Source organism: Gorilla gorilla, chromosome 22, assembly GCF_029281585.2.
Source record: "Gorilla gorilla gorilla isolate KB3781 chromosome 22, NHGRI_mGorGor1-v2.1_pri, whole genome shotgun sequence".
Classification (NCBI taxonomy): domain Eukaryota; kingdom Metazoa; phylum Chordata; class Mammalia; order Primates; family Hominidae; genus Gorilla; species Gorilla gorilla.
This window is the reverse complement of record NC_073246.2, coordinates 35,480,261-35,498,107: the sequence shown is the minus strand read 5'-3', so window position 1 is coordinate 35,498,107 and position 17,847 is coordinate 35,480,261. Positions and strand designations below refer to the sequence as shown.

General features: G+C 41.9%; 2 protein-coding genes across 12 annotated transcripts in view; both read left to right on the top strand.

The window, feature by feature from the left end:
- The window catches only part of CRYZL1 (crystallin zeta like 1), a 51,550-nt gene extending 45,269 nt beyond the window's left edge, over positions 1-6,281 (top strand). For 3 of the 8 annotated variants that reach the window (XM_019017660.3, XM_063702721.1, XM_055373926.2), the window contains exons 12-13: positions 4,416-4,461; positions 5,703-6,281. In XM_019017660.3, the coding sequence (XP_018873205.2) occupies positions 4,416-4,461; positions 5,703-5,802 (146 nt within the window). In that variant the 3' untranslated portion in view covers positions 5,803-6,281. Of the gene's footprint in view, positions 1-88; positions 1,635-4,411; positions 4,462-5,702 lie in introns of those variants that run through there. The other 5 variants (XM_063702722.1, XM_063702723.1, XM_055373927.2 and 2 more) reach the window with 4 other exon arrangements.
- Positions 6,282-6,397: 116 nt separating this feature from the next.
- DONSON (DNA replication fork stabilization factor DONSON) lies at positions 6,398-17,699 on the top strand. 4 transcript variants are annotated; one of them, XM_063702719.1, is made up of 11 exons: positions 6,398-7,301; positions 8,020-8,100; positions 8,197-8,274; positions 9,447-9,650; positions 10,900-11,036; positions 11,940-12,118; positions 13,360-13,441; positions 13,553-13,657; positions 14,100-14,298; positions 16,017-16,229; positions 17,160-17,699. In XM_063702719.1, the coding sequence occupies exons 1-11, from the start codon at positions 6,981-6,983 to the stop codon at positions 17,295-17,297; spliced, it is 1,737 nt and encodes a 578-aa protein (XP_063558789.1). In that variant the 5' UTR covers positions 6,398-6,980; the 3' UTR covers positions 17,298-17,699. The 4 variants fall into 4 exon arrangements, with proteins under 4 accessions (XP_063558789.1, XP_018873202.2, XP_063558790.1 ...); XM_019017657.4 differs by having other exon boundaries at positions 10,858-11,036; XM_063702720.1 differs by lacking the exon at positions 8,197-8,274.
- Positions 17,700-17,847: the final 148 nt, after the last annotated feature.

The following is a 17,847-nucleotide window of genomic DNA, read 5'->3' as shown; positions in this document are numbered from 1 at the left end:
ACAGTATTCCAAGTGCCTTGCAAGTATTCGTTTAAACATTAAAACAGCCTTTTGAGATGTAAGTACTGTTATCATCCCCATTTCACAGGTGAAGAAACACAAGCACAGAGATGTTGATACAGACTCAAGGATGCGGCAAGTGGCGGAGCAAGAATCACACTCAGGCGGTCTCTCTCCTTTCTGAACGGAGATGAGCCCTAAGATACCTGGAAGATTTTGTTTTTAACCTCACATTAAGGAAAGTACACATCACCTTGAAAGGTTGCACACTTACTCCTATGATGGTGCCATTGCACAGAAACATTTCAGAATACTTTTCTAAATTAAAGAGTTTGTGGAGTGTTTTATAAATATCAATGCTAGGAAATCTTTATCAAATGAAGATAGGTTTGACTTTTTGAAACAAAAGTCATTCAGAGATAAGTCTGGTGTGATTGAAGCCAAATCATTCCAGTTGAGTAAAAATAATAAAAAGTTTGGAATATACAAACAATTTCAAAAAGAAAGGTCCAAACCTCTTTAGAGTAGGGTCAACTTAAGAATTCCTTTTATTTCTAAAATGACTGGCTTAGAGGCAGCAGCACTTGGTAAAAGTTTTAATGTATTGGATAAAAAAAAAGTTATCATTACTTGATAGAGCATATGTGTGTGTCTGAAGAAAGATTTACATAGCCTTACACTTGTCTCTACTGAATATCATACGTTACTTTTCTTAAATGTGTCTAGTCATATATGTGTGATATGTATAAAGGCCAGTTCCCTCCAGGAGCAATGACAGACTTTATTCGGAGCTTTAAGGTAGTTATGTAGGCCGGGCATGGTGGCACATGCCTGTAATCCCAGCTACTCATGAGGCTGAGGCAGGAGAATCGCTTGAACCTGGGAGGCGGAGGTTTCAGTGAGCCAAGATTGCGCTACTACACTCCAGCCTGGTGACAGAGCGAGACTCCATCTCAAAAAAAAAAAAAAAAAAAAAAAAGTTACGTAATTAGTATACTGCATGTATTAAGTTTTAAGGAGTAGATTTCAAAACCCCTTCATATAGTGAATGTATGAGTTTAAAGTTATTTCTGATTAAATATTTCCTATTAAATTTGAAAATTAGATTTAACTTTCTAAAAGGATTTTTAATTAATTTCATTTTTTAAAAAGGTACATGAGCTGGCGCAGTGGCTCATGCCTGTAATCCCAGCACTTTGGGAGGCCAAGGTGGGGGATCACGAGGTCAGGAAATCGAGACCATCCTGGCTAACATGATGAAACCCCGTCTCTACTAAAAATACCAAAAAAAAAAAAAAAATTAGTTGGGCGTGGTGGCACATGCCTGTAGTCCCAGCTACTCCAGAGGCTGAGGCAGGGGAATTGCTTGAACCCAGGCGGGGAAGGTTGCAGTGAGCTGAGATGGCGCCACTGCACTCCAGCTTAGCTACAGAGCGAGACTCTGTCTCAAAAAAAAAAAAAAAAAAAGTAAATGTCCAATCCAATAACATTGTAATTATTAAGAATAACATGGAATGATGCTACAGTGGAGAATACCATGTGGCTATTAAAAGTAACAGTTAACAAAAGTAACATTAGTTAAGGTTAGAATACTATGTAGCTATTAGTTTTGATTTTTTTTTTTTTTTTTTTTTTGATCTCACTCTTGCCTAGGCTGGAGTGCAGTGGCATGAGCTTGGCCCACTGCAACCTCCGACTCCTGGGTTCAAGCAATTCTCCTGTCTCCAGCCTCCTGAGTAGCTGGGATTACAGACATGCGCCACCACGCCTGGCTAATTTTTTGTATTTTTTAGTAGAGACGAAGTTTCACCATTTTGGTCAAGCTGGTCTCAAACGCCTAACCTCAGGTGATCCACACGCCTCAGCCTCCCAAAGTGCTGGGATTACAGGCATGGGCCACCACTCCCGGCTGTAGCTATTAGTTTTGAATCTTACATGTTGGAAACTAGACTGCTTTGCTTATAGTATATAACTTAATTCTCTCAAACCACCTCTCCCAATGAGAAGGCAATTTTAACCTATTTGACAAATCCTTGGACCAAGTTGAAACATGACGTGTATATGAAATACTGTACATTTTCCAGAATCAGAAATACATGCTTTGCACACAGGTAAGAATTTTATTAACAGCAGTAGGAAGGGAACTTGGAGGGATGTGAATTAGTAAATTTATATTCTTTAGTTTCCTTTTAAAAATATTTTTAGGCCAGGTGTGGTGGCTCACGCCTGTAATCCCAGCACTTTGGGAGGCCAAGGTGGGCGGATCACGAGGTCAGGAGATTGAGACCATCCTGGCGAACATGGTGAAACCCCTTCTCTACTAAAAATACAAAAAAATTAACCAGGCATGGTGGCGGGCACCTGTAGTCCCAGCTACTTGGGAGGCTCAGGCAGGAGAATGGCATGAACCCAGGAGGCGGAGCTTGCAGTGAGCCGAGGTCGTGCCACTGCACTCCAGCCTGGGCAACATAGCGAGACTCTGTCTCAAAAAAAAAAATGTTTTAAATGACTTATATTTTCTAATTTGCATTTTCTTTTTTTTCCTTTTTTTTTTTTTTTTTTTGAGATGGAGTCTCGCTCTGTCACCAAGGCTAGAGTGAAGTGGCGCCATCTCAGCTCACTGCAACCTCTGCCTCCCAGGTTCAAGCAATTCTCCTGTCTCAGCCTCCCAAGTAGCTGAGACTATAGGCGCATGCCACCACGCCCACCTAATTTTTGTATTTTTAGTAGAGGCAGGATTTCACCATATTGGTCAGGCTGGTCTCAAACTCTTGACCTCAGGTGATCCACCTGCTACAGCCTCCCAAAATGCTGGGATTATAGGCGTTAGCCACCACGCCCAGCCCTAATTTGCATTTTCTAAAGTCCCGAATCATACAGTAGTCCTCACTTGTGCAAACCCTCCTCATTCAGTTCACACAAGCTAAGTTGCTGCTTGTGATTTAACAGAGACATCTCCTTCCAACTGTGTCATTCTAGGCCATAAATAATTCAGAAGTACAGGCAATTACATAGAATCTTGATTTTAGTATTATAATTTCAATTAAATTAGCAAGATAGATTTTTTCTTTGATTTTTACATCATTTTCTGATTCTCTTAGTGACATACGGTCAGCCCCCTGTATCTGAGGGTTCCACATCCAGGGATTCAACCAATCAAGGATCAAAAATATTTGGAGGCTGGGGGCAGTGGCTCATGCCTGTAATCCCATCACTTTGGGAGGCTGAGGCAGGAGGATGGCTTCATCTCAGGAGTTTGAGACCAGCGCGGGCAACATAGGGAGACCCTGTCTATACAAAAATAAAAATAAATTAACCTGGTGTGGCGGTGAATTGCTGTGATCCCAGCTACTTGGGAGGCTGAGGATCACTAGAGCCTGAGAGGTTGAGGCTGCAGTGAGCCATGATCATGCCACTGCACTCTAGCCTGGGCCACAGAGGGGGCCCCTGTCTCAAAAAAAAAAAAAAAAAAAAAAAAAAACTCTGAAAAAGTAATAATACAACAATAAAAAAACAAAAAATATAGCATAACCACTATCTACATAGTATTTACATTGCATTAGGTATTATAAGTAATATAGAGATGACTTAATGTATAATGGAGATGTGCCTTGGTTATATGCAAATACTAGGCCATTTTTTTTTTCTTTCTTTCTTTTTTTCTTTTGAGACAGGGTATTGCTCTGTTGCCCTGGCTGGAGTGCAGTGCTCATTCCAGCTCACTGTAACCTCAAACCCATGTGCTCAAGGGATCCTCCTGCCTCAGCCTCCCCAGTAGCTGGGGCAACAGGCACATGCCACCATGCCTGGCTAATTTTTAATTTTTTTGTAGAGAGCCTTGTTTCCCAAGCTGCTGCACTATTTTCTATAAGGGACTTGAGTATCTGGAGATTTTGGTCTTCATGGGGGTCCTGGAACCAATCCCTCATGGATGCGTGAGGGATGACTGTATATCATACACACACAAAGTTTACTGGCTTCTGCAAACAAATTTTGAGCCTATTAACCAACCAGCCTGGTCAACGAATGTACATCTAAAGTAAGATATATACGTGCTAAAATTGTTTTTAACTAAAAATGCCATATGTAGTGTAGAAATGAAAACTAGACACTATTTCATTCGCATCCATTGAGATAATAGTGGTGAGCACTTAGGATAACCACCAGGCTTGACTTGCTGCTCTTGTCACTTGTCCTTGGGAATTTAGGCTCTATTACACCACCAACTCTCAAATCATTTCCCTGTTGTAGAGCTAAACTTGACGTCCTACAGAATTTCTCTAACTTAACATGTTGAGTCTCTGAGAGTGCAAAACTTGAAACAAGAGAAAGTGGCCTGCCTGGCATCCTCTGCTTATTGAATGGTTTTATTTAATTCTCCTTTACATTGCCACCTTAACAATCCTTCCAGCTACGTATCTTAAAGGATGTGATGGAGAAGTTATCAACTGGTGTTTTCAGGTACGCTAAAGTAACCAAATCATTGTTCTTGTTTGTTTTTCTATTTTCAGGGAGCTAAGGCAGGCAGTCCCACTTTTGTTTTAGCTCTCGCCATGTACCTGTTGCCTCCATATTTTATTATTAGGTTGGTGCAAACATAATTGTGGTTTTTGCCATTGAAAGTAATGGCAAAAACTGCATTTACTTTTGCACTGATCTTATATTTCGTTTAAATAGCTGCTCTTTAATATTTATCAAAGTGTATCTGGTGGTACACCAGTAGGTACTCGCGGAGATAGAAGTGGCTTGTGAGTTTCCCTCACTCCATTATGTAGTGTACCTCACCCTTTGCTTTTCCTCATCACCCCTCCCAAAGCAACTTGAAGTAACCAATAGCTTGAAGGAGAGAAAACCATGGTATATTTGTTTAAAGTTGAATATGTTTATCAGTTATAAAAGAGGGAGTAGGCCAGGCGCGGTGGCTCATGCCTGTAATCCCAGCACTTTGGGAGGCTGAAGCGGGTGAATCACCTGAGGTCAGGAGTTCGAGACCAGCCTGGCCAACATGGCAAAACACTGTCTCTACTAAAAAATACAAAAATTAGCTGAGCGTGGTGGCAAACGCCCATAATCCCAGCTACTGGGAGGCTGGGGCAGGAGAATTGCTTGAACCTGGGAGGTGAAGGTTGCAGTGAGCCGAGATCACACCATTGCACTCCAGCCTGGGCAACAAGAGAAACTCCGTCTCAGAAAAAAAGAGGGAGTAAATAAAGTAGATAATTTTTTTTCCTTCAAAACTTAACCACTTTTAACATTGGAAACACTAATGGACGAATTTGTTTGAATTACTTAAAGTAATAGATTTGAGGCCGGGTGCAGTGGCTCATGCCTGTAATCCCAGCACTTTGGGAGGCTAAGGTGAGTGGATCACTTGAGGCCAGGAGTTCAAGACCAGCCTGGCCAACATGGTGAAACCCATCTCTACTAAAAATACAAAAATTAGCCAGGCTTGATGGTGCATGCCTGTAATCCCAGCTACTCAGGAGGCTGAAGTATGAGAATTGCTTGAACCCGGGAGGCGGAGGTTGCAGTGAGCTGAGATCGTGCCACTGCACTCCAGCCTGGATGAGACAGCCAGACTCTGTCTCAAAAAATTAATTAATACAGTAATAGATTTGAGCACTAGCATTTGTCATATACCACCCTGTTTGTTCTACTTATCTTTAACTAGACCTGACATTTCTAATTTGATTCCTTCTCAGACCTCAGTTGGATGAACCCATTCCACTGTATGAGGCAAAAGTTTCCATGGAAGCTGTTCAGAAAAATCAAGGAAGAAAAAAGCAAGTTGTTCAATTTTAATTTTCTTCTTTCTCAGACCTCAGTCGGATGAACATATTCCAGTATTTGAAGCCAGAATCTTCTTTGGAAATTGTTGAGAAAAACCAAGGAAGATAAAACAAGTTGCATTTTTAAGCACGTTTCCCTGCTAAGACAAGATGCTCAGTTGACACATTTGAAAAGTGTTTCAAAAATTCTTGTGCAAATGATCAAGATAATTCTATAATTAACATCTTAAGGGAATTTTTCTAAAAACCTTTTCATTGTTTCTATATATTTTGCCCCTGCTATAAAATTCCTTCCATGAAGAAAACTGCTGCTTTCAGCAAAAGCCACACTACTCTTGATAAAGCTGTTACAGGCCTTTGCTAAGCTATCAAAGTACGTATTAATTTTGTATCAACTCCGTTCTCAACACCTTCCTTAAGTCTTTGCTGTCATAATTTAAGCATTTGAGTATATTTTGAAGTCTTAAAAGACCTAGCCCATAGGCACTTAAATTTTGTGTTTTCAACTATTCTTTCACTCCGGCTTTCCCCAGGATCAAAGAAGATCCCATTAACTTGCCAGTGGCAGCTGCCTGGAAGGCTGAGATGACCAGGCACTGGGAACGGGGAAGGGAGGGTTGTCGGTAGGCTGCGCTGGCATAGGAAGCGTGCTGACGTCTTATCTGAGTTCTCTGGGGGTTGAGGAAGGTGGCCTAGTCCCCTCTCCTCGCCTCTTGAGAGCAGTAGCCACTGCCCTCTCTTAAGTTTATGGAAGCAGCAGCCCATCGCCGCAGCTCAAGTTTGTTTCCTTTTCATCCAGGCGCCAAACCCCGGGATGATCACATCCCTGCTGCGGGCTTAAATAGAGTTAAGCTATTTCGGTGCCCCACAGGGTAGTGCACATCAGCGCCCTGGATCGCACGCTTTCCAGAAGCGTCGCTGAACCTGGCGACTGGACTCTGGCCGAGGACCTGGCAGAAGCGCCAGGGCAGGGTCATCGCTGGGACAGTGGGCGTTGACGGCCACCAGGGATCGCCGCCGCGGGCTGCGTCTCGCGGGCTGCCCGCTGCGCATGCTCCGCTCGGTACCGGCGGGGTCGGGGGCGGGGCCGCGTCGGGGGCGGGAGCTCGGCGCGGCGCCACGTCAGGGGCGGGCCCGGCGCGCGCGGGAAGTCTCTGTAGGGCGGCTGGCTAGCCTCAGCCGCCGCGCGTCATGGCCCTTTCGGTGCCCGGCTACTCACCGGGCTTCCGAAAGCCGCCCGAGGTAGTGCGGCTCCGACGGAAAAGGGCCCGGAGCCGTGGAGCTGCCGCCTCCTCGCCCCGTGGGCTGACGGAGCCGGCGGCCCGCCGAGCCGCCCTGGTGGCGGGGCTGCCTCTTCGCCCTTTCCCTGCTGCGGGGGGCAGAGGCGGCGGCAGCGGCGGCGGCCCGGCCGCTGCCCGGAGGAACCCCTTCGCCCGCCTGGACAACCGACCGCGGGTCGCCGCGGAGCCCCCCGAGGGGCCGGCCCGCGAGCAGCCGGAGGCGCCGGTCCCGGTGAGTGTCTTGTAGCCTGGCCGCCAAGGGGCTCTTGTCTTTCGTGGGTTGAGCCAGCTGTGAATGGGGGATGGAAAGTCCTCGCGTTCGAGGCAAGGAAATGGGCGCGAAGACTTCGGCCGCCCGTGGCCTTAGGGTACCCCGCGCTGGGAGCCGCGATTCTGGCAAGGCCGGGTTTGTGGGAAGAGCGCGCCCCTGGCTACCCCGCTGCGGGCTGTGCTCACGGGACACGTTCCCGAGGAAAGTGAGGGGGCCCCAGAGGGCAGCGAGGAGCCCCTTGGAGAGGACTTAGAGGTGACTTGGAAAAGAGCTCGAAAAACCCTGAGAGCCCCCATCTTGCAAGGACGCTGTTCGATGGGGCAGGTGACAAGCTCTGCTTCCCCCGTGATTGAGGGCCTCCCTTCTCTCACGCACTCCAAATTATTCTGGAGATGGGGGAATGTCGAAGATTCGTGGGGTCAGAATTCACTAGCATTTGTCTTACCCAAAGCCTTTTGGATCTTTCGGTTTGAAACGCCGGTCCCTGTTCCCCTCAATTTTGATACTAAAGTTCAGACACAAAACTGAAATGTTGAAACTCATAGATTGGATGGGGTGCCTCTGAATTTGGGTGCACTTGCATTTATTGAGAAACATGTATGCCAGGTGAGGCTCTGTACATATTTAACGCAAACTTCAGCATCCTTTAAATTTTAAAGGAGAATATATTTAACCTCAGTTTTTAGATTCTAATCAAGAAAATGATTTGCTATGGGAAGAGAAGTTTCCTGAAAGAACAACTGTTACTGAATTACCCCAGGTAATACTTTTTAAATATCATTAGAATGTGTATTTGTATAAACTTTTTTTTCATAGGATTTGAGCCTATTTTTAAAAATACATTTATACTTCTCAGAAGCATTTTGCTTGGAAAGTCATTTTACAGAGAGGCTTGATCATCTCTACCAGGGATGAAAATACCGCATCAGCCAAGGTAAAGGAGTTGGTTTGATACAGTAATGATGACTGTAAAGGTAGCCAGCGCTAAAATAGGCCTGATAGACGTGGGGGTTTTCTTTTACTCTCTAACAGTTTTTACCACTCTTCTTTGGGCAGTTGACTTCTCCAGTTCATCACTCAGAGCCAGCCCTCCTGGCCCACCCCTACAGGTTGTGGCATAGCACTGAACCTCGTTGCTCCCCTCCCCTAACACACACACGTTTCCATTCCCCAACTACTACCATTGTGCTGTGTAGTTTGATAAATGCGGTTTGTCCTAATGGGAACAGGCTAGAAGAGTTCTCCAAGACCCAGTTTCTCTTGTAAATAAGTGACCTTCTTATGGTCTATCCAAGATAATTCCCCCTTTTCTGATATTTTATTGTGATATAAAAGAATCCTTGGCCGGGCACAGTGGCTCATGTCTGTAATCCCAACACTTTGGGAGGCTGAGGCAGGCGGATCACACCTGAGGTCAGGAGTTCGAGAACAGCCTGGCCAATATGACGAAACCCCCGTCTCGACTAAAAATACAAAAAAATTAGCCAGGCATGGTGGGGCACGCCTGTAGTCCCAGGTACTCGGGAGGACGAGGCACGAGAATCGCTTGATCCTAGGCGGCAGAGGTTGGTACTGAGCCGAGATCACACCGCTTCACTCAGCCTAGGCGACAGAGGGAGACTCCGTCTCAATTTAAAAAAAAAAAAATTGTTGTATTGTGGAGAACGTTGACCTGAAGCAGACAGGTTGAGGGGAAATATTTGAAGTCAGGAAATGTTTCTTAAATATGGGCTTTGTTAGCCCTGGATGCAGAGTTTCAGAAGCTTAAAAGATCCAAAATGTTTTAACACTTGGAATATTTCTACTTCAATACAAACATCTATACTACCATAAAGAACTGTAAAAACTAAAAAGTGAAATCTGCCCCTCCACCACCCTTACCCCCAACAACAAATTCCCGCTTCCCATAGGTAGCCATGGTTAAAAGTTTAGTGTGACTCCTTTCAGACTTTTTTACAGTGTGTAATGTATTTTTCATGTTATTTATTATACAGCTTATATGATTTTTACTTTTCAGTGATCATGAGTATGTTAGCTGATAAAATCTTTAGGTTGAAGGTTTTTTCTTGATACTCGACTAATTTTTGCATTCTTTGTTTTCTAAAGACTTCACATGTATCATTCTCCGAGCCTGATACTCCGTCCTCAAAAAGTACTGAGTTACCTGTGGACTGGAGTATTAAAACGCGACTCCTTTTCACCTCTTCTCAACCCTTTACCTGGGCAGATCATTTGAAAGCACAGGAAGAAGCTCAAGGTCTTGTCCAGCATTGTAGGGCAACAGAAGTTACTTTGCCTAAAAGTATACAGGTAACTCTGAAATAAAATAGTTATGTGTTAAAGTAACAAATTAAGTGTGAAATGCTCTCCTTTGCAAAATAGCAGATCCTGCCTTCCATTAAGTTTTTCTTTGGAAATTTAAAGATACAAAGACAGGAAGTTTTGTCTTTCCCAAATGGTGCTTATGGTGCTTTCATACCTTTTTTTTTTTTAAGTCAGATTGAGTAACTGCTCATACATTTAGAGACTTGTCCTGCAAATTAATCAGTGTTGCAGGCAAGAATTGTTAAATTATTTTTCTCTAAGGCTTTTTGAGAAAGAAAATACAAAGAAAGAAGTGAAAAGCAATTGGGTGGGATTGCAAGGGCTGATGGATTTACAGATTTTCTTACCTGTATAAGAAAAATTTTATAAATTTTGTGGAGTTTGTGAGTTCTAGAATGGTTTTAGAGAAATACATTTTGATTATTTTAAAGCATCAACTCAAAACTAGGAGACTGGGCACAATAGCCCATGCCTGTAATCTCAGCATTTTGGGGGCTGAGGTGGGAGGATTGCTTGAGACCAGCCTGAGTAACGTAGTGAGACCCCATCTCTACAAAAAAAAAAAAAAAAAAATTAGCTGAGCATGGTGGTGGGTGCCTGTAGTCCCAGCTACTTGGGAGGCTCAGGTGAGAGGATTGTTTAAGCCCAGGAGGTCAAGACTGCAGTGAGCTCTGATTGTGCCACTGTACTCTAGCCTCGGTGACAGAGTGAGACTATCTTAAAAAAATTTTTTTAAAGTCTCAAACTAGGTTAAAAAGGATTACCCTGAAAAAGGTCTTGGTATATTATACATCTTTTCAATAAATAGATTAGGATGATTTGTGATTTGCCATATCAGTGTTTACTGGCTACTTTTAAAACAGCCTTTTGGAGAGAGGGTTGGATGTAGTGTTACCTACACGCACATGCCCACCCCTATTCCTCATGATAAAAAAGGTAGTCATTGTCCTTAAGGATGGTAGAAACAGGCAAATGTTCCCATCTATGTTTAAATGTTCTGATACTACGGCTTACCATTACATCTGGCTCAAATAAGGATAAACTATGTTTTCGTTCCTATGGCAATTATTAATGCTTTCCTATAGAAAGCAATAAAGATTCTTAGACCTAAGTGTTTGGTATATATTGTCTTTAATAAAATTCTCTATTTCTCAATGGGCAAAAACTGCCCACTGCCACCTTTGGATTTTAGGATCCCAAACTCTCCACTGAGCTCCGTTGTACCTTCCAGCAGAGCCTTATCTATTGGCTCCACCCTGCTTTGTCTTGGCTACCACTGTTCCCTCGTATTGGAGCTGATAGAAAAATGGCTGGAAAGACAAGTCCTTGGTCAAATGATGCAACCCTGCAGCATGTTTTAATGAGTGACTGGTAAGATTAGTAAGAGAAACTTGTATAATTCAATAGTGAATTTTATTTTAGCAGCATTCTCTATCATATTTGTGACTGGATATGTTAATGGCAGAAGGGTATCTAGATCCTTGTGAATTTTATCTGAACCTATTAATAACCAACATGTAAACTGTTTACTTTTTTTTTTTTAGCTGTTACTCATTCTTTACCCAATTGTGGTAGAATGTATATAAGTGTTGGTTAAATATATACAGACAGGCAGGCCGGGTGTGGTGGCTCACGCCTGTAATCCCAGCACTTTGGGAGGCCGAGGCAGGCAGATCACAAGGTCAGGAGATTGAGACCATCCTGGCTAACATGGTGAAACCCCGTCTCTACTAAAAATACAAAAAAAATTAGCCTGGCGTGGTGGCGGGCGCCTATAGTCACAGCTACTCGGGAGGCTGAGGCAGGAGAATGGCATGAACCCGGGAGGCAGAGCTTGCAGTGAGCCGAGATCGCGCCACTGCACTCCAGCCTGGGTGACAGAGCGAAACTCCGTCTCAAAAAAAAAAAAAAATGTATATATATATAAACACGCAGCCCTAATTCTTTAATGCTACTTCTTGTCAGTCTCTGCTTCCTTTTTTAGCAGCAGCTCAGAGAAAGTCAGCAGGCAATTCTCAATTAAGTTTTGTTTAAAGAAAAAATAAGTGTTTAAGTGGTATACACTGTTTGTTAAAGTATTGAGAAGTCATCAGCGAGTCCTCATAACCAATTTCAGTCCTTTAAAGCTAAGTCATACGTAACCACAAAATTTAAAACCATTATCTAAAATATTTGTGTTGTGTTTTAAACCAGGTATCAAACTGAATTATTCAGAATTATAAACATTGCATTAAATGTTTAATAATACCTTAAGAAAATTTTTTTACTTCATAGGTCTGTGAGCTTTACTTCTCTATATAATTTGCTGAAGACAAAACTTTGCCCCTATTTCTACGTTTGTACCTATCAGTTTACTGTCCTGTTCCGAGCAGCAGGATTAGCTGGAAGTGACTTAATCACAGCTCTCATATCTCCAACAACTCGAGGTTTAAGAGAAGCTATGAGAAATGAAGGTAAAAGTTTAGGTTTAAAGTGAGAATACTATACTATATAGTAAACCTATTTTAGCCTAAAAGCTATTTAAATTTAAAATGCCTTTTACCAGTTGATTAGCAACATTAAGAAATATATTATTTCTTTATTTCTGGTTTTTTTTCCGTCCCACACAATTATTTAATCCAGCAGTCCCCAAACTTTTTGGCACTAGGGATCAGTTTCATGGGCAGTGGGGAGGATGGTTTTGGGATGAAACTGTTACACATCGGATGATCATTCTTTTTTTTTTTTTTTTTTTTTTTTTGAGATGGAGACTCGCTCTGTCACCCAGGCTAGAATGCAGTGGCGCAATCTCGGCTCACTGCAAGCTCCGCCTCCTGGGTTCAGGCCATTCTCCTGCCTCAGCCTCCCGAGTAGCTGGGACTACAGGTGCCTGCAACCATGCCCGGCTAATTTTTTGTATTTTTAGTAGAGACGGGGTTTCACCATGTTAGCCAGGACGATCTCGATCTCCTGACCTCGTGATCCGCCCGCCTCGGCCTCCCAAAGTGCTGGGCTTACAGGCGTGAGCCGCCGTGCCCGGACAAGATCATCATTCTTATAAGGAGGGCACAACCTAGATGCCTCACATGCGCAGTTCACAGTAGGATTCGTGCCCCTGTGAGAATCTAATGCGACCACTGATGTGACAGGAGATGGAGCTCAGGCAGTAATGTTCACTCGACAGTCGCTCACCTCCTGCTGTGCAGCCCGGTTTCTAACAGGCCACAGGCCAGTACCAGTCCACAGTCCAGGGGCTGGGGACTCCTGATTTAAACTGTTCCTTCCACATAGTGTTCTCTGATCTCTAAAATAAAACACATATTGGGCCAGATAGTCACTATCTGAATATACTCTTCTAGAAATTCTTCTATAGTACCAATTACCCCTTTAATAATAAAATTTTCAAACTGAGTAAACCCATTAGTGGATCATGAAATCTACTTAATGGGCCCAATCAGTACTTTTTCAAAAAGTGAACTGGAATACAATATGATTTATGAAAGAGTGTTACATGTATGTGTTGTTTCCCGAACCTCTTTCAAGGAGAATATGTTTTATGCATGTTTGTAGGTTTGTGAAGAAAGCTTGAAAACTCTACTGCCTTAACAGATCATTTGTAAAAACTAACATTTCAAATATTTTACACTCTAAAAGTACAGCATGCCTGTTAAATACTTTAAATGAAAACTCAGTTACATTTTTGTTCCTCATATAGGTATTGAATTTTCCCTGCCTTTAATAAAAGAAAGTGGCCATAAGAAGGAGACAGCATCTGGAACAAGCTTGGGATATGGGGAGTATGTGATTAAAATAACTTTTTATATCATCCACTGACTTATGGACTCATGAAATAGATTTGCACAGGAACAGCTTGTGAAATAGGGACTCTAACTGTAGCAATTTCCTAGGGAGCAAGCCATCAGTGATGAGGATGAAGAGGAAAGCTTTTCCTGGCTGGAAGAGATGGGTGTGCAAGATAAAATTAAAAAGCCAGACATACTTTCTATCAAGCTGTATCCTTTCAGTTGTTGTTAACTAGAATTAATTTTCATTGAATGACGTTAGTGAGAAGTTTAACATTGGCAGTTTTATATGATTATAATCTTAAATTATCTTCAGGTCATATTAAAACTAATTCTCCATTGTAATACTAAATAAGCCCCTAAGTATCAACAAATGGTGAACTATTAAACCTTTTTTAATCAAAACGTTCAATTATGATTGTGGGAGAATACGTGTGTTTTGACTAGAGAAGAAATTAGGTTTAGGTGTCAGTTTGTAGCAAATTCAGATTGTTAACATTTTGATTGAAACATATGCCTTATGATTCGGTAAAGAGAGGTAGCAAGAGGATTTCCATTTCATTAAGGAGTCTCGGGTGATTCAGAATCAAGATAACTGCTTTCCACATTAGGTGAGATTTGCTTTTGCAATTTCCTTGATTGTCATCTTTAGGCGTAAAGAGAAACATGAAGTACAAATGGATCACAGACCTGAATCTGTTGTGTTGGTAAAAGGAATCAACACCTTTACATTGCTCAATTTTTTGATTAACTCTAAGAGTTTAGTTGCTACCTCAGGTCCACAGGCAGGACTTCCTCCAACCCTCTTGTCCCCTGTTGCTTTCCGAGGTGCCACAATGCAAATGCTTAAGGTAATAAAAATCTGCATAATCTAGCTTTTAAGAAGTACTTTACTTTGATAGGATAAATTCTTGATTTAAAAAAAAACCTCCTAGCATTTTTACTTGGTACATATTTTCCTTTTGCTTTCCTCCCATTAAAAAAAGAAACAAAAATTATATAAGACAGTTATATCAAAGAAATTATGTGGAAATATATAAATTATATGAAATCCTTTTTATTTCCTTTTCGAGATGGAGTCTTGCGCAGCTATCCAGGCTGAATGGAGTGCAGCGGCTTGATCTCAACTCACTGCAACCCCTGCCTCCCGGGTTCAAGTGATTCTCACGCCATGCCTCAGCCTCTTGAGTAGCTGGGATTACAAGCACACACCACCAAGCCTAGCTATTTTTTTTGTTTTGTTTTTTCTTGTTTGTTTGTTTTAAGAGGGAGTCCCACTCTGTCGCCGGCTGGAGTGCAGTGGTGCGATCTCGGCTCACTGCAGCCTCCAACTCTGGGGTTCAAGCGATTCTTCTGCCTCAGCCTCCCGAGTAGCTGGGGTTACAGGTGGGCACCACCACGCCCAGCTAATTTTTGTATTTTTAGTATAGACGGAGTTTCACCATATTGGCCAGGCTGGTCTTGAACTCCTGGCCTCTTTTTAAATTATACGAACATTTATTTTCTTTTTTTGGTTGGGGAGACAGGGTCTTGCTGTAGTGCCGTGGCACAGCTCACTGCAGCCTCAACTATGTGGGCTCAAGTGAAATTCCTGCCTCAGCCTCTCGAGTGTTGGACCACAGGACTGCCATGCCCTTTTTTTTTTTTTTTTTTTTTTTTTTGAGGTGGAATCTTACTCTCACCCAGGCGTGTGCCACCACGCCTGGCTAATTTTTTTTTTTTTTTTTTTTTTTGTATTTTTTGTAGAGACGGGTTTTCACCATGTTGGTCAGGGTGGTCTCGAACTCCTGACCTCATGATCTGTCCTCCTTGGCCTCCCAAAGTGCTGGGATTACAGGCATGAGCCACTGCACCTGGCCGCCCTGCATTCATTCATTCATTCATTCATTCATCTATCTATTTAGAGACGGAGTCTTGCTCTGTCACCCAGGCTGGAGAGCAGTGGCTCAATTTTGGCTCACTGCAAACTCTGCCTAACGGGCTCAAGAGATTCTTCAGCCTCTGCCTCTGGGGCTCAGGTGATTCTTCTGCCTTAGCTTCCCAAGTAGCTGGGACTATAGGCTCACACCACCATGCCTGGCTAATTTTTTTGTATTTTTAATAGAGACGAGGTTTCACCATGTTGGCCAGGCTGGTCTTGAACTCCTGACCTCAAGTGATCTGCCCACCTTGGCCTCCCAAAGTGCTGGGATTATAATCATAATAAATTATACATGTAAATACAAAATACATGCTAAATCTTAGCAATAAAATTGAATGGATTTTAAATTTTTGTTTTTCCAATAGTCTGCATTGACAGTGTATTACTAAATCAGATAAAATACTATACGAAAAAATGGTATTCTCTGGAATATACTTCACCTGAAAATCTCTTAATATGGAGAGGTTGCTGAAAATTTACTAAGTATTTGTACTCACATAACATTGTTTAGATGTCTTGGGAAATAGTTTTGTTCCATAATTGTTAAAAGAGAGGAAACCCCAAATGGAAATATATTGAACATATTTTTGGCTAGGCAAAAGGTTGAGAGATGATCATAATTTTCCTTTTCTTTACATTTTCATGAAGGCACGGAGTGTAAATGTGAAGACACAAGCTCTTTCTGGATACAGAGACCAATTTAGTTTGGAGATTACAGGTCCTATCATGCCTCATTCTCTGCATTCACTGACCATGCTGCTCAAATCTTCACAGAGTGGATCTTTCTCTGCAGTACTGTATCCACACGAGCCAACTGCTGTATTTAACATCTGCCTGCAAATGGACAAAGTACTTGATATGGTAAGTAGACACCTATGAGCAGACTGTTCTAGTTGTAGTTTCCTCAAACTTAGCTGGAGGGAAATTGAGTCATTTATGCTGAGTCACTATTGTGTTTCAAGTAATTAAACTGTGTTTCAAGTAATTCATACTTAATTATGAATTACTAGAGGAAGGAATAATGTCTGTAAGTTGTTTATGTGAGGTAGCTTTCATGAATTCAGTCCAAGTACAATTTTTTTTTTTTTTTTTGAGATGGAGTCTTGCTGTTGCCCGGGCTGGAGTGCAGCGGTGCGATCTCGGCTCACTGCAGCCTTAGCCTCCTGGGTTCAAACAGTTCTCCTGCCTCAGCCTGCCAAGTAGCTGAGATTACAGGCATGTGCCACCACATCTGGCTATTTTTTGTATCTTTATTAGAGACGGGGTTTCACCATGTTGGCCAGGCTGGTCTTGAACTCCTGACTTCAGGTGATCTGCCCACCTTGGCCTCCCAAAATGTTGGGATTACAGGCTTGAGCCACGGCACCCGGTCTCAGTCCAGATAGTTTTAACAGTGACTGAAGAACTTCCCATTCCAAAAAGGGGCAACTTTTTCATTTCCTCTTGCATCCAAAACTCAATAGTACCTGATTCCTTTATAGTTTAAGGAAACAATTCACTGTGGGTATTTAACCATATTTGCCTTTAATTTTCAACATACTTAAGGTTTTTAAGAGTTAGAATTAAGACCTTTAAAATTGTCTCATGCATCTCAGTTGACTAGACTTATAAAAATAACCATTAATATTTTGGGATTTTGTCACTACAAAAATTCTTAGGATCAATTTCTGTTAATAGGATGAATCACATTAATCAGCCATTTATTTGTCAGTCTCCACAGTAATTATTTAAAACTCTTCTGTGTTTAAAGACTAATGTGCTTTTTACTGACTTGTACACACATTTCCACAGGAGGTTGTTCATAAGGAGCTTACTAACTGTGGTCTGCACCCTAACACTCTGGAGCAACTTAGTCAAATACCGTTACTTGGGAAATCATCTTTACGGAATGTGGTGCTGAGAGACTACATTTATAATTGGAGATCCTGAACACCAAAGTAAGCCTAAAAGGAATCTTTGAGGAAAAAAGCCTTCTAGCAAGGAAATTCAAGATTCTTGAAGTTGAAGGAATATACTGAAATGTTTATAAACATAACTTTTATTACAGTAGCATCTAAGGTTTTAAATCAGTGTTTTACTATTTTCAGATTAGATTTTTAGATATAAAGATGAAAAACTCAGATAACTCAAATGAGATATCTGTATCCCTACAACCTAATTGTATATTGAGCAGAAACTGAATTAATATGCTTCCTTGCAAATGGGAAATCATAGCAGTTACCCCATGGCATTGTGACTAATGGCATCAGGGCAAAAATATGTTACTTTACCATTTACCTGTTAGCAGGTTCTTGTTTCATAAAGGTAGAAAATAAATACAGACAACATCTACTGAGCTAGCTGATTGGTGATGCTTCTACCTTAATATCTTTCCTACTGATTTATAATTCCTTTATTTTCACATATACTAAAACTTTTTAAATGCATGTTAATTCAGATAAAAAGGCATTTTGTATTCCACATAGAATAGTGTTAAGAA